Source organism: Aegilops tauschii, chromosome 5 (genome assembly GCF_002575655.3).
Source record: "Aegilops tauschii subsp. strangulata cultivar AL8/78 chromosome 5, Aet v6.0, whole genome shotgun sequence".
Classification (NCBI taxonomy): Eukaryota; Viridiplantae; Streptophyta; class Magnoliopsida; order Poales; family Poaceae; genus Aegilops; species Aegilops tauschii.
Genome location: NC_053039.3, coordinates 376,923,870 through 376,947,180, shown reverse-complemented (window position 1 = coordinate 376,947,180; position 23,311 = coordinate 376,923,870). Strand labels below are relative to the sequence as shown.

Genomic DNA, 23,311 nt, shown 5'->3' with positions numbered 1-23,311 from the left:
ACATGGTGCTAGTTTTGTATTTGCATTAGTGTTATTTTTGCATTAGTGTTAACTACTGCCAGAAAGTTTTATATTTTTGCATGTCTATTGTTATTTTGCTTTAGTGTTCGCTAATGTCACGAAGTTATATATTTTCTTTCAACAGGATGGACGAGCTGAATGGAGAAATAGTATGCGCCGTTGAGAAATGGTGCAAGCTTGTTGCAGCTCTATCGAGCGGTCAACGCGCTAGAGTGGCTGATACAACATAGCGCAGCATGCTGCAGATACCATCTATTAAGATGCATACCCTACTGATCAGATTCATTATACAAGAGCAGGTTGGGGAGGTAACTCTCGGTGCGGTCGACGTCGAGTGCATCTTTAACCTCGAGAACCAAGGACTGTCCGCTTCGGACATTCTGACTGAAGAAGGCGAGGACATCAAGGAGCGGGTGCCGCCACAATTTCTCAGTAAGACATCAGAAAACATAGTGATAGATAATCCAATTGAGGACATAATTAAAAGTAAAGCCACCGACGACGATTTCCTTCGGAAAGTAGTCCTTGTCCTGTTAAGAACAATTATTGCTCCCATGTCGAGCAAGATTGTGCCAAAGCAGTACTACGCTTTGGTCGATGATGTGAAACGTATTTCAAAGATTAACTGGAATGCCTTCACCATGCGTGTTCTCCGTGATTGTCTTCGCATAGTGAAGAAAGGCAAACACCTCCGCCAATGGCCGAAAGGCAATTTGGCTCTCTTGCAGGTACACATATGAGACCTGTTGCATAATGTCAATTATCATATCATTGCAATTTTATGTGATGTATTGTACTAACTCTAAATCCTTATATATTTTTTTGTAGTACTTGTACTGGGAGAAGGTGCAACCGGTCAAAGGCGAATGCGCCTATAATCCCAACTTGTCCATACAACCTCTTATGAGGAACTGGACCGAAGGTGCAGCCACTAGGAGAGATCAGTTCGACTATGACAATGGGCGCGGCCGTGGTAACGTCAGGGTAAGTCACTGTGTTCCGCCTTTCTTAAATGTTTTGTAACTTAATAATATTTATTTTTTATTCATCACATGTACTTCAATATCGCATGCAGATCAAAAATAATATCACCCAGGAGTATAGGGCTCAGGGGCCCAACATCCCAAATAATGCGCCTATCATGAAGCCAAAAACCAAGCCTGCAAATGGAAACGCAAAGAAGTCGACGACAACCCCAATGTCGGAAGATTTGATGGAGCTTCTAATGAAGCGGTGCATGGACTTCATACACACCCAGATGAGGCAAATCCCTGATCAAGTTGCTGAGGTGTCACACCCAAACTTTATAGTTTACAGTATGTTTGCTGTGTTAAACCATGCTAGAATTACTAAATTTATATTTCTATTGCAGAGGTTGTTGGAGAAGTTGAACAAATCAGGTGTCATGTACAAGCCGGCTGCTGCCGTGCCATCCGCGGACAATGATGTGGATGAAGAACTGGATTCGTTTGAGAACGGTCCATATGAAAAGAAGGAATTCATGTACAAGGATGACATAGACTCACGCGGAGAGCCTGTCATTGATATGACGCAGCCTGATGAAGTGGTTCCCAACCATAAAACCGTACCTGAGGTACTATGTATATATATTTATGTCTATAATTTTCTCCTTTAATTTATTTACGTGCTGAAATGTTCACATGATTTTGTTTGCCAAACAGAAAACCCCACCGAAGATGAATGGACACAAGGAAGCTTCACCTATTAGGCGTAATGATGAATGTGGCGCTACACCAGAAAACCCTTGGGTCGTTGGTACTTCTACTCAAGCACCTTCATCGGACATAGACATTTGTCCATCTTCTGTCAGCAAGTTCATGGCTAAGGCGAATGGAAAAAAGGGTGCAACAATCGATAAGGATGAGGAAGTTATGTCCGATAAGCGCAAGAGGACCGTTCCTAAGAAATTTGAATCCCCCTACGCACTTGACAAGCCCAGCAGGCGTCCCAACCGTGGTCAGAAACCCTTCGGTACTTCTACTGCTACTAGAGGTATCATAACTAACTTTCTTATTTTGTTATATGCTACGAATGCATATGATCACCATTGTTGACGTTCATATTATTTCATGCAGCTCTGTTTTCTGAAAATCATGAGCCGGAGGTTGTGGCACATGAGTTGACGCCGGAAATAATTGATGCAACTGTTTCATTTGTCGACTTAGCTGCTAGCACCGAGAAAAATAAGGGGAAGAAAGTTTACTACAGTGAAGGGCGTGGCATATCTCTGACTTCCGAAAGGATTCGACCGGTACTAACTCACAGATGGCTGTCGGACGATGTAAGTACTACTTGCATGTCCTGTTATTAAAATTCTCAATAATCTATGTCTCAACTTTCAACATGTAATGCCCTGATATTCTATGAAGGTAATTGATGCTTATATGGGACATTTGGAGCTGCGCGTTGGTCATGATCGTTACCTCTGTCCAGCGTGGAGGTCCAAATTCCTTGTAGATCGTGCTATCGCACGAGACGATCCATTGTCGTGGAGCTGCAACATGGATAGTGCTCTGTCCAAAGCTATAGCAGTTAATAGACTCACGAAAGAGTATACTGTGTGTGATAAGGTACGTTATGTTTGTAATTCTTCACTACAGGACATTTCATCAAATATTTCGTTTGATCCACAATGGTTTTTTGCACCGTAGACGTATATCGCGTTGAATATCGACAATGCCCACTGGATGACCGTGGTCATGCACTTGATCAAGCAAGAATTCCAAGTTCTCGATTCGCTCTATCCTCTGGACCTGACAGAAAAGACTGTGAAAGCACTGGTAATATAACCAACATTTGTACCATTGGTCTTACATGTTGTTTATGATTATTCTTTAACACTATCCTCTTTATAGCGAATGGCTATAGCACACGATATGCACCTAGCAAATCTTATTACACCAGGGAAATATCCGGACGTAAGTAAGTGGCCTATCAAGGAGTATGACATGCCCCAGCAAGAGGATGGGTGAGTTAATAGGACATCATGCACATTCAAACAACAACACACATGTTCGTATTGCCCACCGCTAATGTTTGCATATGTACCAGGAACTCTTGTGGCCTTTTTGTCACGGAATGTCTAGAACATTGGGACGGGGACCGAATGACCCGCGATTTTTCACAGGTATGCTGTTATTTACGTTTGTAGACTAGCTACTACGGTCGTGTAGCAACTTCGGTTCATGTAACCTTTATGTCATTTTTTGCAGGCCACCGTTGACACAAGGAGAAGACGTTTCGTCGCGGAGTTGATTATGTCACCTTCGAACACGATGGAGTGTGTGAAGAACAAAATTCGCAAAATCGCAAGGAAAAGGCGCACCTGAAGAATTCATGCGACATGCAAGATTGAAGTTTGTGGTTTGGATTTAGTCCGGTCGAAGGTTTCGGCGGCATGATTATCTTAGGGGTTCTATCATTTTTATGTAATAAACAGGGCATCTCGAATATTGTGAAACATACATGTGTATGTGTCTGTCAGACAATTCGCTCGTATCAGACAATTCGGTCATACAATTCGCTCGGAGAAGACAATTTGGTCGTACCAATAAAGTTTTGGCTTCACTTATCAATTGTTCTTGCTTAATATTTTTCTCGTTCTCCAATTTTTTATAATTGTATTTTTCACGGCTTCACTTATCAAGTGTTCTTGCTTAATATTTTTCTCTTTCTCCAATTTTTTATAATAGTCTATTTTTCTCTTCAACTGCTCTCGTAAGTTTCATATTAAAATTTTCACAATCTTTACTTTTTTTAAAACTCTACCAAGCTTAGCCTTCTGCCTTAGCTATCTGCATGTCATCATCTTGCATAATCTCCTGGTAATTCCCCCTCATCACATGATTATGAAAAGTAGTCATGGTAGATAAGTAAATATATCGAGCCAAAATGTAATATTACACTGATCAAAATTAGTCATGTCAGCTCGTTGGCTCTATCGCGTGTTATCAAGCATCATGTTTTTCTATTTTGTTTTACAAACCCGTCGTTTTTTTATTATATGTATAATTAACTTTTTCTGTACTCACCATGATGCCAGGCACGGCCCATCTAACCACGTGAGGGGGCCCACAGGCGGGCTATCGTGCCGGCAGCGCTACACCAGCCCATTTTGCCAGGTTCACGTCAATCTTTCCCCTTTTCTCGTTTCCCTTTCCAAATCCCTAGCCCTCTATCTCCATTTGCGCCTCCAAATCTCGACGGCGAAAGCATGACAGCGAGCTGGGCGTCGGGCGGCGGCGGCTGCGGCGAGAAGAGCGGTGGCGAACGCAAGTTAGGTCGAACCCTGGGTCCTGCAAGCAGGTGGGGCGGATTCAGTGGCACAGGAGGCAGCGGCGGCGGATCGAGTGGAACAGGGGACGGGGGTTTCGTGGGCGGCGGCGGGCCGGGAGAACCCACGGCTAGGGTTTCTTCAGTGCTACACTTTGGTGGCAAAAAGGTAAGTTCTTTACCGTTGTTCTTTACATCCCATCATTATCGCCCACAATTCATCACCTGTGGCCATGACAAGCTCCATCTATGTGGTCACCAGGAAACTCCTGGTGGTCGTGTCTGCATAGATGCAGACAAATTTGGCAGCGCACTCAGGGGATGTGTGTTTGAGGTTAGTCTACTGAGCATGATCTTCAAACTAGTACTGCTATTGCGGTCAAGCTGCAAAAAAGATCAGTGTTTAACGCTTGCAGTGACAAGTTCAGTTATAAAATGACTTGAATTGCTCATGATTTATTTAGGATCATATCACTTCTGAGTATGTTGAATGGGTTGATGGGGAGTGGGATAGCAAAGCAAAGTTAGTCATTAAGTATCTTTCCATGAAGAACAAGAAACTGGAGACTAAGATTACAGAATATGAAGCTGAAATTAAAAGGAATGAGAAAGAAAAGAGGGCAATGGTTAAGATGCACAAGGAAATATTGCTCTATAGGGATAGGATTTTAGGATTTGGAGGTCTTCTGTATCTTGGCCTACTTGCCATTATGATTGTTGTCATAGTTGGCAAGTAGATTGTTCATAAAGTTATTGACATCATTGTAATTGACATGATGAAATGCTGCTGAATTATTTGCTATTCAGTTTATGGGCAAAGTGTAACAGAGATTGCAGCATAAATAACATGGGGCCATCATGATTGGTAGACAGTGCACTTTTGGCATGTTCTATATTTGGCAGACAATGCACTTTTGGCATGTTCTATATTTGGCAGACAATGCACTTTTGGCATGTTCTATATTTGGTATGTGATGCACATGGGCACATCACCTAGCAACACTACTGATTTATGCAGCAGCCCAGTTCATTGTCTTGTTGCAACATAGGAGCAACATCTAGCAGCTTCCTCCTCCTTTGATGCAACACTGAAGCAAAGCAACAATACATATTCAATATTCAGAAATTTAACTGAACTTGACACTTAGGGTGAGCAGTAGATATTCAGTTCTTCAGCCACAAAGAACCCGATCAAACCGTACCGATTGCATAACTTATATGCTTACATATAAAAGCATACCTAACCAACATCAAACCCAAAATAATGTTAACTTATATGCTGAAACATATAACAGCATACCTAACTTAAGATAACCAGCAGCTTCCTCCTCCTTCAGCAACTGTGCCCATCTTCATTTCTTCAGAAATTTGAGGCGGCGTGAGCGGCGCACCACACACGAAGAAGCCTTCTTCTTGACCGCCGTTCTGTTCGACAGCTGCGCCACCTGATCCTGAGCCACCTGATCCTGAGCCACCTCCTCTTCTTCCACCTTCACTATGTCAGGGAGGAGGGGAAGGAGCTCGACGTCGATGGGCATTGTCTTGCCACCCTCGACAGCGACCGGCGCTACCATCTGCACAGCGTCCTCCTCGCCCTCCTCATGGTCATCAGGGATGACCAGTACCTCCTCCACGTCGTCCTCCACGACGTCAGAGCCCAACGGCAGCACTGGCTTCGGCACGTGGCGGACCTGGTAGTCTGGGCTGACGGGCGCAGGGAGAGCGAGCTCGACGTCGACGCGCTCCGCCCTCGACGCGGCGCGTGCTGAATCTGGCCGCAGCGGTATGGTGGTGGAGCGGTACATCCACCACCTTGAGCGCTGAACAGGGGAGTCGCTCAGCGTGGCCTCTCGTATTGCCCACACAAGGAGGACAGCCGGCGGGACGCCGCGGCCGTAGGGGAAGGCGCGCTTCCTCTCGGCGTCGGTGAGGACTTTGACGAGGCCACGCGCGTGGTTGACCAACATCTCCGTGCTGGGGAACCAGCCGCACACCTCTGTCAACTGCGCGCGCCACCCCTCGCCATCGCCGGCGAGGTCCATCATCGCTCTCTGCTAGCCGAGGTTTCTCTCCATGGAGGCGGCTGCAGCGGTCGCCGGCGAGGGTTTTCTCGATCTACTGTAGGTGGGGATAAGAGGGGAGTTCGAACCGGCGCCCGTGGGAGGTGGGTGAGTGTGTGGTGAGGAGGAGAGTTGTACAGTTACTTATTTAATGGCATTTAGGACGTGGGTAGGGGAAATGTATAATATTCTTTCTACCTCCCGCCCCGGTCATAACACAGTAAAGAATTTTTTTGATTTTTGTTTAGAGGGAAGCATCTTACTTTATTTAAACAAAGACGGGGATCTCATCTGCTAATACACTAAGGATACAATCAGGGGGCGAAAGCCTTCAAACCAAAGAAACACAATCGCCTACAGCTACCTTAGCCAAAGTATGAGCCGGCCGATTAACACAGTAAATAATTGAAGCAAGTGTTCTACTCTTGTTCCTTCTCCACTTTTCTGCACATGATAAAAGACAAGCTAAGTTAATGAATGATACAAAATTTAATAATCCACAATGCATACAAACACTTACTTCTGATTTAGTTTGCATTTCTTGCTACGTCTAGTGTGTCCTACCAATTTGCAAGCGCCGCACCGGGTTTTCAACTCATCAAAAGAGAGTGGTCTACCATTTTTCGAGACAGGGCGGCTCTCATCTACCTTTGTTGCACCTTTGCTTGACACTTTCATAGGATCTTTAACCTCAACCATGTTGCCTTCACCATCGTCCACATATTCAACTGCACACTTACTGATGTCATTTGTTTGCTTCAACAAATTTTCCTGTAGCAAATCATACTCATGACTCTTAGCTATCACAGCCTTCAAACTCTCCTGTAACTGATCCCACAAAGCAGGCTGTTTGCATGCCGCATGCATACTTTCAGACGCTAACACACTAACCTGGCTATATTTCATTCTTTCCCCGGCCCCAGTCCAACCAAATCCCAACAGATCGCTTGTGCGCCTCGCGGGCAGTCCCAACCTTGCTTCTTTCGTGAACCGAACAAGAACTAAACACTTTGGTATTTTAGATATGTTCAAGTGCTTCAGTACATGGAATATGTGCTTGCAAGGTAGACCCTTTCGAATCATTCTTTTGCAGCTGCACCTTATAGTTTCTGCGGAATTTACTGGTGTATACTCCACCCAAAAACGGCGCTTCCGGTTATTTTCCAGGCCACGATGTACTGCTGTGATCCGTCTCCCAGCTTAATTTCTACAATCTCCATGCCGTCAGTTTTTCTAAGATCATCTTGCAACATATAGAAGTTTGCTGGAGTGAAGACGTGAGAAGCAGCTATCTCAAGTTCCCTCGAGCTAGTAACTGGCACCGGTAAACTCTGTGAGGCCGTACAGTCATCTCGCGCCTTGTTTTCACGGATACGCGCAACGACGTTCTCATAGTGCAAATCATATCCACCAGGGTCATTTCACCATCTAGGTGGAGGTGAAGGCATGAGTTCATGCTTTCACTCCGCTGGTTGCTTTTCATGCCAAGCCAAAACCCCTCTGTTAGATAAGCCGCGGCCCACAGTCTCCTCTTCTTATACATCCGCCTCAACCATGTTACAGTTTTTTCCGACTGCCATATTTTGGAAAATGCGTGCCATCTCTCCTCAAACGTGGCCGAGGACGTGTTGTAGTACAGAAGAGTTCGGAACTCCTTGAAGGACTTGTGACTGAGGTGAATCTTCATATTTTTCTCTATGTGCCACGTACATATACGGTGCCACACGTCTGGCAAGACTTTGCGAATTGCCTTGATCATCGCAGCGTCGGCGTCTGTGATAACACTCTTAGGCATCTTTTGACACATGGACCTCAAAAAAGTCTGCAGAAGCCACACGTATGTCTCCTCGGTCTCGTCCGAAACTATGGTACAACCAAAAACAGTGGTCTTTCGGTGATTGTTAAGACCAACAAAAGGTATGAATGGCATACCATAGCGTTTCATCTTGTACGTGCTGTCAAACACAAGCACGTCGCCGAAGTCCTCATAGTCATGACGAGACTGGGAGTCGCACCAGAACATCCTATTCAAATGTCCTTCCTTATCTAGCTTGTACTCGAAAAAGAAGCTAGGATCCCTCTGTTTCCTACTAGCCATGATGCCTATGGCTGTGGCAGCATCACCTTTTGAAAGCAGCTTCCTCTTCTCCTTGGCGCAAAGGTTGTATATTTCATGCCTGGTAAAACTAACACCGCCGTACCATACATGTTTGCTGATGAAGCAATCCATCATGTCATGAATTCTAATCCCTGCAGCTCCCATGGATATTATCTCATGCTTCTGGTACTCTTTGATTTTTCTGTGGGACCAAAGAAAAGGTACCTCGTCCGGTCCTCCAACATATGGCTATGCTTGTCCTCAAAACTTTCAACATATCAAACCCCATGCTTTTGGTCAAGCTTGACGGTCAGGTGCGCTTCGCAAAAGCAGCGTGTCTCGGCTCTGAGCCTACGGCTGTGTCCTTCCTCGGTTAGCAACTTGTTGTCACGTTTCCCTTGTCTCAGACAAACAAACCGCCTATAACGCATATGACGTGACTCCGTTTTGCTATACCTGACCTTATTCTTTCTAATGCTGAAACCATTATCTCTAGCATAGCTGTTGTAGAAATCATACGCAGCATCGTGAGACGTAAAGGTCATTTCCATTATCTGCATGAACATATCCCTCTTATCATCTGCGCCGGCAGTATCTTGGACATTCTTTGCCCCATCATCTTGTGTCACCTACACAATCAAACCACAGCCATGAAAACAGTTTTCTATGGATTACATTACTTACTTCCATAGAACATTGATTACACACATACCTCACTCATGATGACCGATGACTCGGACTCCCCAGAATCAGGTGCATCTAATGATTCGTCGTGAAGGCCTGTCTCCACGTCGGATTCACCGTAATAGTCGTACACATTATGACATTCGGAAATAAACTGAAAAATACAACACAAATACATAATTACTTATCATATAATATTCCAGAAGAAATTCAATTTGCATGCCAACAACATTTTTCACTTACGTACCTGACTAATGTAATCTTCATTCGAGAGCTCCGAGTTGTTTTCCTGATCATCATCAAGCTCATCGATCTATAAATTTTCAACACAAAGATTTAATGTTGTCGGATGCCACCAAAAAATTACAACATGACAATGCTACTCACATTAAGATCGTCCCATTCGTTCCCATTCTCTAACCGATCTTCACGATCTGAATTTTCATCATCTGACCAATCTTCTATCCATTCTTTCATCAGTTCTCCAAACTCCATGTCTACCATGATATCAGTTAACTCCTCGTCCGCCATTTCCTACAACCAATAATATGTATCATCACATGTGCAAACATTATCAATGATGAAATATACAACACATAGCACACGATCACGGATGTTATGTAAACAATCGCAACCGAGGCCGTTCAGATCTGCCAAACTTAGTAAGGAAGATGGCCACGACACCCGTCGTGATCACTTTCAATCGGGAGGAACTGCACGATCTGAAAACCTAGCTAGATCTGTGATTATCTTTGCCGCCGGATACCTATGTTAGCCGCCACATCAAATAACGATACTGGTGGTGCGCACAGCCGACGGCAACCGACGCTGCGTGTCACGAGGAGCAGCACTACCGAAACAAGATCCACGATCGCATGCGCCGCGGGGTAGCTAGGTTACCCGCCCCGCTAGGTTAACCACTACCACTGGCGCGGCGGCAGTTCGTTCGATGTTGCCGCGAGCGAGACTAGAGGGGGGACGCGGGATGCGGTACCTGTGCGCGCTCGTTGGAGATTCACGACGTTGTCGCGCCCGCTGTCCGACGAGATCGCCGGCGACGAGATAGCCGCCGCTGGAGATCTACTACGTGACTTATGGAGCTGCGTCAATGCTCGCGAGATTGATGGAGCTGCTCGCGTGAATGATTGGATTCGGCAGGTCTTACGTGGACGCGGGGTCGTGTGATGTTTTTTTTCAGACCAGGGTACTGTACGTATACGGTCTGGGTTATACAGGGTAGACAGGGCTTGGATCTAGGCTGCGGCGGGCCAGGAAAAAAACAAACTCGCGGGGACAAAAATACCCCTCCGAAATTATGTTAGGGGGAGCACCGGAGCAGGGCTCGCTGCCAAGTACCACCAGTCGACACAACTTGAAGTCTTTGGAGAATCTGTCGTGCGTAGCACCTGCCAACCAGGCATGACAAAGCGTAGCACCTGTCGATCAAGCATGACTTGACATCTCCACCGAAGCTCCGTGCAAGACGAAGCCGCTCCACCTCCTGCCTCTGACTTCCAGCGCTGCTCCACAAACGATGCTCGCAAGAGAGAAACGACACCACAGTGCCGCCATCGTCCGATCTGGAACACCAGATTCTAGGGTTTCCCCCAGAGCAGCACGAGTGGGTCGACAGTAGTTACATGACGATGCCTCCATCAAGGTAACGGTGTAGAACGCCGCCATCGCCTGCCAACGGCTCGGTTTTCACCGGCAACCATGTTTCCCCAACTCGCAGCCGGGACTAGATGATGGATCCCGAGATCCGATCACCAAGCCTCTGGCCGGCCATCTCTAACGTAGAAGATGACCACCACCATTGGCCAGCGAGACGACGCGAGATGAAGTAGGGCGCTGCCAGCGTGCGTCCTGGCCAGCACCACCGGTGCTCGGCCCGTCCCGGACCACGCCTCATGACCGAGGGCAACGACAAGCAGGGGCGGAGCCAGGAATTGGGTATAGGGGGGGCGAAGAAAAGATGAAGACCGTATAAGAGATGTAACCTAAAAAGATGTTTATTCTTAATATAGCATCGATGTTAAAGTGCGGTGAATATATGTTTCGCAATTGAAAATAGTATATTTATGTACTAATTTTGACAGAGATCTATGTCGACAAGGTCCATCGAACAAGTTGCCAAAAATCTAAACAATGTTTGTAGTTATTTCCTCGATGTATATACAATAGATTTGCATTTTCAGTGGTATAATTGGAGGGTAAAACGAACGAGTTGAATAATTTGGTGGTATCTTCCTCCGTGCTTTATGCAATTCTAGTCTAGTGACTCAACTATGAGACCCTCAATTATATAGTCCGCAATTGATCGAAAAGGCAATTTCAACAGATGGCTTGTATAACTACCTGCAAATTTACTGTATTGTAGTATACCTTGGGAGTCAGGCTAGATTAGAGTCATGCTGTCGCTCTTGAACCGTCGAGATTGGAGATTCCGACAGGCGGGGACCTTCACCAATTGGATCGGCTGGAAATAGTCTTGTGCCGGCATGCAGCAACCGCAGTTTACCGGTAAGACAATCACCGGCGTGGAGGCTCGCCATGTCTGATACTCGAAGAAAACCTAGCGGCTAGCGTAGATGGCGGCGGAGAAGATCGAGGATGGACTTCCAAAGGCCAAAGCGAACAGGAAGCGAACGGCAAATACGTACGTGCAGAACTAAATCGAAGACCTATGGGCTAATAGGTCTGGGCTTGGCCCATTCCATCACGTCCGTGCGGCGTGTTTGCATGTGGCCATGTATTAAGGCCGAATTTCCCTAAAACTAAGGCTAATTAGGCATCAAATCAGCACTAAAACCTGTACGTATTGTTGAGGGGGGCCGATGGATGTGGGGGGGGGGGGGGGGGGGGGGTGGTGGTGGTCTAGCCCTTGCTCGCCCCCCTGTCTCCGCCCCTGACGGCACGTGCTGCCACAACGAGGACGCAGGCCCACCCGCGCGCCACCACATGGCCACCACCAAGCACCGTTCACGGCAGCCCCGCCGCCGTGAGGGACGCCGCCCCACGGGCAGCAGGCGCCAGCCATCGGCGGAACTCCGCCGCGCGCCACCGGCCGCCGCGAGATCTGCGCGAGAACAGGGAGGACGCCCCGCCGCCACCTTCCCTGGGGACCACGCGGGCTTCGCCGGTGTCCCCTCCGGCGGCGGCGAAGCGGGGGAGGAGCGGGGAGGGGCGGCTGGCGGCGCGGTAGGGTTTCTCCCGTGCGCCAGAAGCGACGCGCAGGGGACGAGCGGGGTTGTATCTGTATGATTCCTTGCAGCCGGTGGTTGTGTAGCTCCCTACTTCCACCTTTCTTTGAATTTTCAGCTTTCTGGTATTTGGTCCCTTTCTTCTGCAGCTTTTGTTAATCAAGTCAGGAGCACAACTTAATTATCTCTACTCTCATATGTAACTCCGGCTCCACCTTATCGGTTTAGAAAAAGCAAGTCAGCACAACTCAATTATATGTACTCTTATATGTAATTGTCAGGAACAATTCAGTTAGGAAAATTAATAAATCTTACATATTTGTTTCGCAATGGAAAAGTCATGTTTTTTTGCACTAAAAAGTTATAACAAACAAAAGAAAGAAAGCTTTCACAATAGATCTCTAGCTTCGTGGTATTTGTAAACATTCGACAAAGTACCACTGTAGAATTTAGCATTGCCATTCCATAAAACATAAAATCTCAACCTGTAGAAATGACAGCCTGCCTTTCCTCCTGTCAGCATGATGTCGATTAATTCACAGTAAAGAAAGTTATGCCCATGTATATCATGGAAATCTTGTGATGGTGCAACAATTATGTATATATAATTTTTTGATAACAGGCAAAAACTGTACTCTTTAATTTTAAAGCGGAATGTTGCCCATCTGGATCCAGTGAGTGATGCGCCATAGAGAGGGCACTTCTAGTGCTTCAGGAATAGTTTTTGAGTGTCAACAGCAATGATTAGGAATATCACCTGCATTGCAGAAGAATTAACAAAGCGAATGCAAGTTCATATATCTAAAAAAACATCAGTAGGTTATGGAGACTCGAAAATAACATTCCTCTATATGTGTGATTTGTTAGAGTACAGTTTTATAATTTTTTCTTCATGAAACACATTTTAGAACTTTGAAAACTTATGTGCCTAATTAAAATGAACTCGAAAATAACATTTCTCTATATGTGTTGGTTCGCTTGTCATGATTGTCCTCTCATTCAGCTAGCTGACTACTCATTCCTTTCGTAAGAGCAAATTAATTGCACACCCTTTGGTTCAAGTATAAACAAAATAGTAGTCTGTTTTTTTGTTAATACATATGCAAAACCCATGGAAGCATAACTGAACATATAATAAAAGGCTATAAGGTTGAAAATAAGCCATAATTTGATTAATATACAGAGACTGGAAACTGAATTACTCTGAATAACAGAACATCAGCAAGTAAGAACTGAAGATCTCAATCAGTTTTGGATTCCAAGCACACAGGATTAAATATGTAAGATCTGGCGAAAGGAAACCGACCATCATGAAGAAATGCATCAGGTATATCAGCAGTCCATGATTGTAATGTGTATCAGGTCCTTTCTTTTTTTTGAAGTAACGCTGGTTCCTAAACTATCTGGACACTGTATTTGAGATATATTATATTATATGAATACAATTTATCTGATTCCTAAGCATGTATCAACATGGCGATGAATAGAGAAAGGGATTTGAGAAACAGAGTTACCTGTCTGCTGAATAGTGGGTATTCGACCGACAGGCAAACAACGCAAACATTGAGGAGGTTAACAGGGGCACCACGAGTTGTTCGCAGCCTCACTGATGTAGGCGACTTACTTATTTGCTTCAGATTTATTTCCATCGATACGCCTCCTCAATCATCATGGTACATACATCTATCAGAACAAATTTGAAACAAGATTGTAGCATGATCAGAACTTGGACCCTAAGGAGATGCAAGCATACAGAAAAAAAGATCGGGGAGGACTGCATAATCTCAATCGGAGCATGATCAGAACTTGGACAGCCGATTTCTTTGTTTTGAAAGCAAACATATAATGGATGAACTATGAGAACTAAACAGAACTCTTTTGCATCAGATTGTAGTTAAATAAAATGATTATAGATGATTTGCTATTACACCCAACTAATAAAATGAAAAAGGAGGGGTCTACAGGAAAGGGAAATTTAATTTGTCAACAGAAACTCAAACCACACAAGATGAAGCATACCTCTGAAAATTCTTCAACCACACCACACAGGAAGTAGCCACAAACAATGAAGGCGTGCACCACACCAGCGACAATTATTCATTGGAACACTAAGCCGCTTCCAAGAAGATATATTAAAGTGTCTATCATGTAGCCCAACCAATTGCCAGCATAATTTGACTCTATAAGTACCCAAGAACAATATGAATAAATCTCAAGAAATTTTCTCAAGGATATAACCAGGTAGGAATGTTCTCATAAATAATCCAAATTGGCAAACTATGAGTTGAAGATGCAGATTTCAGTTTCCCTAAATGACCGAGATGCATCTGTAGCTCCAACATAAAAAAAGAGGTACAACTAACCATATAGATTTGAGAATACAATACTTGTCCAGGACAAATAGGGGCTAACTATCTAGCACCAAGCCTGATCCAACGTGACTATCAGGTTTCTTGATCGTCTAATTTAAGGCAGCAAAGAAAGAACAAATTCTACGTGAAAACTCTATTAATGTCTTCAAGTAAATGCTTCTTCATGTATCATATATGGCAGTTTGATAGAAAAAAATAAGAAAACAATAGAGCAAATTAAAATATAATTATGTTTATCAAAAAGGCATAAGATAATCGATGAACTATAACTGGTGTAAAGCTCATCACCAATGTGAAGTATTGGCAGGCAATAGCAGCCTAATTATATTGGAAAGAAGATAAGTGTGAGACCCTGGGTTGTTTTATTTAACTACATAAGAAAAGCTACAGGTTGGCCTGACATTCTTCTAGGCGCCACTAATTGTGAGGATACATGTGTAGAGTCACACGATTGAAACAATGAAAGAACAGAAAACCGGCCAAAGACACCTTTTCCAAAATGCAACACATGAGGCAAATATTGTCCAGGAAACAAATATGATTAGTAAAACATCACCTCATTCAAAACCATTAGGATGAGTTCTGGAAGACCAATTTCCACGAACCGAACTACCTATATTTCATCATGCATGTATCTTTTATTATTAGGGAAAGATATAAAAGCTATGGATTTATATTCAAAGACTTCCAATGAAATAATTCCATACTCAGAGTTTATGAATTGAGCGGTCACGTCAAACAAAAACTTGCGACTATGTATGTAACTCCGTACCTGGTCTTCTCTTGTATATTGAAGTAATTCATCAGGTTCGCTTCTTCATTGATTCTTTGGTTTGAACATCGAACAATCGTCCTACAGTCAATATATTAAATAATAAAATATAATACAAGTAGAAAAGGAAGAAAAGGGCAAAAGGTTAATATGTTAAAATTTTCTCAAAAAAGTTAATATATTAAATAATAAAATACTATACAAGTACAAAAGGAAGAAAAGGGCAAAAAGTAAACTTTATGTTTCACAAATGGGTTTTAGTCCAGTCAGTGGGCTGTGTCCAAAAAAAAATGCATGCGTCTGGCATTTTGGCTCTTGCCCGGGTGAATGTCGGACATGATCTTTTCATGCCTTGCTAGATTTCAGGCTACCAAAAATCAAGCTTTCGGGATTGGAAATATTTTACACTTGGTCGCACTAATGTTTGTTCAAGGCTCGTGTCGAAATCTCATCGTTTTGGTGTTGTTCACCATCCACACGTAGGTGCATGGCGCAAACAGATGGCTTGTCAATTGCAAAAAAAGAAAGAAGGGGGGGGGGGGGGGGGGGGGGGGCGGGGGGGGGGGCTTATCAATTGCAAAGAAAACGAAGGTTCGGCCACAAGGAACCAAATCAACCTAGTTCGTAAAATTTGGTTTATCTAACAGCATAGAAACACCGTACATATATCATGGCCAAGATTGAAATCCCAATTTTAAACACAGCTCAAGGAACAAAAGTTACAAATTCAGTTGTGATTGTTTTCGGCCAAAAGGCCATGGTCCAACTGACATGAATTACTACCATTGCCATGCTTTTTTTCTCCATGTGCACGATAATTTGGTTTAGAATGTGTGATATCGTAGATATATGTTGCATCTATGTCCTCATTTACTTTTAGATTATTTTTACACTTATAGCAAGACTTTGATTTCAGCTACACCGCGAGAATGGGTGCATCTTGTACATTCTCAACCTACGGATATATACAATGGTGCTATTTTAGTAGTGCCACATAGGATAAACGTTGAGGTGAAGGAGAAAGAAATCATAAGAAAAGGCTTGTCTTATCTTATTTAAGAGATGATCTCTTAGCACAATGTGTCTCAGCATGTTTTTAGGAATGACTAGTTATTGAAGATAAGATTAAGAGATAACCCATTATAGACATGTTTTTATTGTCATCTCTAAATTACATGCAAGACTTAAGATAAGACTCTTATTAATCATTGTACATGCCCTAACATGATTTTTGGTATAGCTATGACCTATCTTAGTCATCATCCACATCATACATTATCAAACTCAAATGAATTCACCAAAAAATCAAAGCAGTTGGTCAAGGTCAGCAAGTCAAAGAAGAAGGGGAAGGGGTAAGAATACGATGCCAATAAAAAATCTCAAGAAGAAGAAGACCTCAAGCGTGGAGGGATAAGCATCTACAGCCGGGCGCCCCAAACCTGCCTCGAACACCCGGGCGAACGGCCCGGTCACTAACCGGTCACGAAAATTCGATCCAGACAGACGCCTTAAACGGGCCTCAACCGCCAAGGCTGACCGGTACTCCTCAGATCCATCCTAAATATGGGGTGGATATGAGGGCGCCCTAGCGTGTTCGCCACGTCGGAACAGACAACCCGACCCCACTTCAAAATTGACCAAATCCACCCCCTCGACCTACCGGATCCATTTGCTCTCTCCTCTCTTCTTCTTCCTCGGCGACGTCCGTCTCGCCGCTCCACCGCCGCGCTCGCTCTGCAGCCATTCCTAGCCTCTGCGCCGTCAGCACCGGCACAACAGTCCACTCTCCCGTCCTCCCCACTAGGGACGTCGTCGCCGGCCCGGACGCCGCCGTGGTATGTCCGGCAACTCTCTAGTTCCGCCTTGCGTTCGATGTGTTCGAAACATTGTTCGACCTATTTTTTATGATTTTATTAGGGAAAACGATGAATTTCAATGCTTCGTCGGAAAGGAGTATGGACCGACAGAGCTTGATTAAATGATTCAAGATGAGTTCTTTATTCCTCGGATCCGGACGAAGAAGTGCACGTGATCATGCTCATGATGTAAGAGGAGATGGACCAGCAGGTGGAGCATATTCTCAACTTCAAGGGCTCAATCAAAGGGAAAAGAGTGATCAATCGGGATAGGGTGTCTGGAGCACGACTACTGCAGAGGGACTACTTTGCTCCGAACCCAACTTTCCCGGATGATGCAAGGTTTCGTCGCCATTTTCATATGCGGAAACCATTGTTTTTGCGCCTTGTGGACGGAGTGGAGGCACACGATGACTAGTTCAAGCTCAAAAGGGATTTTTGCAGCCAACATTCTTTCTCTACTAAGCAGAAGCGCACGGTTGCTTTGAGGATTCTTGCACTTGGTATTGCCATAGATGTCGTTGGTGAGATGGTCAAGATGAGGGAGAGCGCATGTCTGAAGACTACTGTCAAGTTTGCCCACGCCATGGTGCAAGTGTTTGGAGCAGAGTATCGGAGAGAACCAAATGCGCATGACACAGAAAGGTTGTTGGCTATTGGAGAGGCCAGAGGGTTTTTAGGAATGCTAGATCAATTGATTGCATGCATTGACAACCGAAGAACTGCCCCGAAGATTTGCGAGGAATGTATCAAGATCACACCAAAGAGTCCACCATCATACTAGAAGCGGTGGCATCACATGACTTCAAAATTTGACATGCTTTCTTTGGAATATCGGGATCTCACAACGACATCAACGTGCTTCAGCGATCTCCGGTGTACATGAGGCTTTGTAATGTGGAATCGCCGCTGTGCAACTGCACTGTCAACGGCCGTGCTAAAGATAGGATACTATCTTACCGACGAGATCTATCCTTAGTGAACGGCGTTTGTGAAGACCGTATCCGAATCACAAGGTAAAACAAAGCCACTTTGCAACAATGCGGGAAGCGGCTAGGAAGGATGTGGAGAGGGCATTCAGAGTACTTCAAGCTCGACGGGGAATTGTTCTTGCAGCTGTAATGATATGGAAATCTAAAACTTTGTGGCAACTCATGACATGTTGTGTTATTTTGCACAATCTGATTGTCCAGGATGAGGGTGATGGTGTAGCCCAAATCAATGATTTTGAAGCACCTGGAGAACAAGTTCAAATCCCGAAAGATCAAGATGCAGCTTAGCTTATGAACTTTCTACAGATGCATCAGAATCTTAGAGATCATCAGGTGCACGCATAGCTACTCAATGATCTTGCGGAGCATATGTGGACCCATACTCAAAACAAAAGAGCTAATGTTTGAGTTTTGCACTCAAATAAATTGTATGTAAAAACTGTGTATTTTCAGGACCAACATGTTATTTACGTGTGACCTTGGCGTGTATGATGGACGTGCATGGATTGCATGGATTTGAGAGTCCGGAATTGAGATACATGGATGCCGGGCACAAGATATGAGGGGCCGGTGGGCGCTGCTCAAGGACACGTCCGGACGCACCCGAGGGTGTATAGGGTGCCGGATTTGCCAAGTCCGGCTGTAGATGCTCTAAGGCTTAGTCCAACATGGATACATGAGAACGAATATGTGAATAGTGTCCATTCTGATCTTGTCTTCTTCTGGCACTATTCATGTAAATTTGTCATTTTTTTCTCGATGTGTATTTTGAATGTAGTTTCAAATTTTAGGGCTCGTAGACACATAAGTCTTGCGGGCATTCACAAAATTTAGTTTTTTTAATGTTTAAATTGGCTTATTTTGAAATTGGAGCATATGACCATGTAATTGCATAAGACCATGTATGTGTTGGGAGCACCCGATACTTCCCCATCAAAAAAGAGATAGTTGCATTGCATGTACCACTCATATTGCTAATGATGTGGTGGTGATTTTCGCTGAGAGCTTGGTGCCACAAATAAAATGAAAATATGCCTAAAAAGCCCGAAACAACAAAAACTAGAAGTGTGGTTGAAATTGACTAGTATTGGAAATTAGGCTTCGAATGTGTTTGACTTCAAAGTTTAGCGCCTAAAAATAAACTCATGTTGTTACATTCAACTCCTGGGTACATGTAAGTTCCAATAAAAAGGATAGTTCGTCTAAATTGAACCGACATGTTTCAAATCATTGGAGAGACAAATTTTCTAGTTCATAATCCACTCATATGGTGAACGTTAGGTTAATGAGTTGATAAAAATTTATATAGAGGAAAATTAATTTGTATAACTTTATTCGGTGAAATTTTAATTAAATGCCAAATTGCTTTTGATTTTATGTGTTCTAATCCATATTGCATGTGTTCAACTCTTTGTCATGATTTTTTATTTATATTCTTAGACCAGAAATTCTTTCGTTTCTCCGAATCTGAATGCGGGTTGCGATGTCATGTTTATGTTGGAAAGTGTAATGGTTGTCATTTGGAAAACTATTTCGGAGGAAATCTGCCGAAGTGTTGAAGCACTTGTGTTTTGGAAAGAAAGTTTCAATGGTGCAGATTGCACTAAACGAGGTTCCTATATTTGCTCTTTTTATTCTTGCAAGTTGGTGATCTTGAACGTTAATTAATTCTTAACCCAACAGAAATTAGTGTTTTTTCCTTCGGTAAAGGATTATACAAGAGTACCCGGACAAGTTGGTAGTACATATATCCACGTAACGTACGTGGACTGAGCTCCCTCTTTTCGTACGTAAATTCTTGTATAAGTTGGTGCTCTTGAACGTTAATTATTCTTAACCCAACAGAAATTAGTCTTTTTTCTTTCTTCTAGAAAGGATTATACCGGAGCACCAGGACAAGTCGGTACATATCCACATAACGTACGTGGATTGAATGGTCTATCTTGCTCGAGTACATTCTATGATTACTTGACATGTGAAACACGAGGGTCAAATCATGCATCATACACACCCAGATCCAGAGAGGAACGCGCCTTCTCCTTCCTTCCATCTATAGAGAGCCTAATGTGTTTTTTAAGACTGTTTTTGACTATTGATAAGATTAATAATATATGAGATGTATAATGTGAAAATTATATCATTGGAAGCTTCTTTCACGTACGAATTTGACGGTATGCTTTGTGTAACTTGCTATCATATATTATTGCTCTAACACTTGATCAAAGTTAGCCTCAAAAAACGCATTAGGCCGTATATAGATGGAAGGAGGGAGTTCAATTCTTGTATCTGGAAGAATCCCTATCTGAAAGAGAGAGAAAACTTTGGAATGGACCCAGCTGAGGAACGGGACAATTTAGTAGTTAAAGGGCAACTCAAGGGGGCAGATTCTCTGGTCATTGCCACCCTTATTGTGCCAATAAATCAATTTTCCAAGGTTGCGTGAGAACCTGCAAACCTTACGTAGCCAGGTAAATTCCTAGTTGTACCATTCCCAGTTAGCTGTAAATAAACTTCAGCCACATCAGACATGCATGCATCGCCAATGAAAAGTATGCGAAATTGAAGTAAGGAGCTAAGGATCATGACGAAAATAGAGACGTCGAACGGGAGTTTTTCCTTCTGCTCACACGGTCACGCTCTTTGGATATATTCCTCTAGTCATTTCTAAGGTTGAGAACCTGCAAATCGTGCGTAGCAGTTAATTTCAGCCAGGCGTGCGTTTCGTTCGGCTCACATGGTCACAATCTTCGATGTATTCGGACCATGTATTGCTGGAAATTGCTGTGTGCGTGTGCGAATATACGTCGACGAGGCTACTTTCTCGCCTAGAGATACGTAGCAGCGACTTGATGCGAAAATCTTTTGTTTGATACGGAGTACCGTGTTTAGTTAGCATGATAACACATGACATGACATGCACGTAATCTAACAATGGACAGGGAGATGAGTAGACTAATAGCAATCCGTTTGTCCTTGCATGCATGCATAAATGCTAATAGAGACAACGATCTCACAACTAATTGCAGTGTCGTACTACAATGATTTAACAGGAATTAATTAAGAGCGTGGAACATATGTCATAATATAGTAGCGTATCATCTCGACTCGACTCAGTACAGTATTGTTCAACCAAAACGTATATGGACCACACATCCGCTGGAAAGTAGTCGAAACTACTGTTTTGTACAACAGGATTACACTTGGTTAGAATTGGACTGACGCCGTTCCAGCTAGTTCGTATTCCCTCCGTTCCAAAATAGATGACTCAACTTTATACGAACTTTAGTACAAAGTTAGTATAAAATTGGGTCATCTATTTTAAAACGGAGGGAGTACATAATACATCTTCTCTCTTCCTTTCTTTTTGGCATCAAGTACATAATACACCCTCAATTATTGTATAACTACATATACGAACATAGATACCCGGGCTACATGTGCACCTTCTTCAGTCAAACTCCAAAATGGAACATATGAGGCTTTCTTTCCTCCCTGCTCTAGCAAGAGGCGAACATGGCGGTGGCGATCTACCCACCTCTCCGGTGTTGATCATGGGCCCCCTCTGCATTCGTCTACCGCTCCGGCGATGGGAGGGGGCGGGGACCCCAGTGCTTCGGTTGGGTAGGGGTAGGGGTACCACTACTAGGAAAAGGGCTATAGCTGATGTGGACATTAATGACGCACCATGTATGCGGTGCGCCACTGCTATATAGCAGTGGCGCACCAGATATAGGTGCGCCATTATTGACATATTACTAATGGCGCACCTGGTGTGTGGTGCGCCATTAGTAGTTTTGAAAAAAAATAAAAGAAAATTTTGTTAGCAGTGGCGCACCAGGGGATAGTGTGCCATTACTAGTTGACATAGTAATGGCGCACCACACCCACCGTGCGCCATTAGTAGTTTTGAAAAAAAAATAAAAAACTAGTAATTGCGTACTGTCCACTGGTGCGCCACTACTGACAATTTTTTTCAAAACTACTAATGGCGCACCACACACCAGGTGCGCCATTAGTAACCCTGGTACTAAATGCACCCCTCGACCGCCTTTTCAGTTTAAAAAAATAAAAGAAAATGATGAAAATGTCAAAAAAATAAAAGAAAATAAGTTTTCCATGTGATATGTGGTCTAGTTGTTGGGAAAATTTACAAATATGAATTTTGACTTTATTTGCAAAATCTCTCTGGAATTTAGTAAAATGGGCATAACTTTTGCATACGAACTCGGATTAAAAAGTTTTTTATATGAAAAATCATCTACTCGAAAAGTTACATACGAATTGAACCAGGAAAACCCAGATCAACATCTTCAAAATCCCCCAAAACCTAACAGAACGAAAGATACGGGGCTTTTAAGATCTAGAGGGAAAAAATGAAAAAAAAAATTCAAACTTACTAGTGGCGCACCATTTGCTAGGTGCGCCACTAGTAACAGAAAAAATTTGGTTTCAAAAAATAATTTAGAATTTTTTTTCAAAATATGATACGTAATATGACCGGAAAGTTTGAAATATGTTTTTTCAAAATTTCATCACACTCATGAACATGAACAAATTCCTAGACATCAACAAGGTTTAATAGGATTGATATGATAGATATATCAACAAGTGCCTGTGAAGTGAGTTGGCGCTGGGGTTGGATAGAACTGCGAAGTTAAGCGTGCTCGGGCTGGAGTAGTGTGAGGATGGGTGACCTTCCGAGAAGTTTGACCATAGAGTGCGATTTGCTTGAGATTAAGCATATTGACTTGAGATTAAGCCATAGTGACCCGAGATTAAGAAAAAAACGAAAAAAAAATTCCTGAAAAAATTTGAAAAAATTTTATTGGTAATGACGCACTTCTATGTGGTGCGCCATTACTATTTTGTTACTAATGGCGTGATAATAGTGACGCACCTGTAGTGCGCCATTAATGGCAAAAACAGGTGCGCCACTAATTAGTCTTTTCCTAGTAGTGTA

At 43.5% G+C, this 23,311-nt stretch overlaps 1 protein-coding gene across 1 annotated transcript; it reads left to right on the top strand.

Annotated features, from left to right (window-relative positions):
- The first annotated feature begins 257 nt into the window (after positions 1-257).
- Positions 258-3,371, top strand: LOC141022887 (uncharacterized). Its single transcript, XM_073499167.1, has 11 exons — positions 258-749; positions 850-1,005; positions 1,097-1,309; positions 1,394-1,615; positions 1,704-2,034; positions 2,118-2,323; positions 2,412-2,612; positions 2,694-2,822; positions 2,898-3,010; positions 3,094-3,169; positions 3,255-3,371. Exons 1-11 carry the CDS (start codon positions 258-260, stop codon positions 3,369-3,371), a joined length of 2,256 nt encoding a protein of 751 aa, XP_073355268.1.
- The last annotated feature ends 19,940 nt before the right edge of the window (positions 3,372-23,311 follow it).

Coding starts and splice junctions, on each gene's coding strand:
- LOC141022887 (XM_073499167.1), top strand. CDS start 258: ATGCTGCAGATACCATCTATTAAGATGCATACCCTACTGATCAGATTC. Junction 750..849: donor GCAATTTGGCTCTCTTGCAG/GTACACATATGA, acceptor ATTTTTTTGTAG/TACTTGTACTGGGAGAAGGT. Junction 2,035..2,117: donor TACTTCTACTGCTACTAGAG/GTATCATAACTA, acceptor TATTTCATGCAG/CTCTGTTTTCTGAAAATCAT.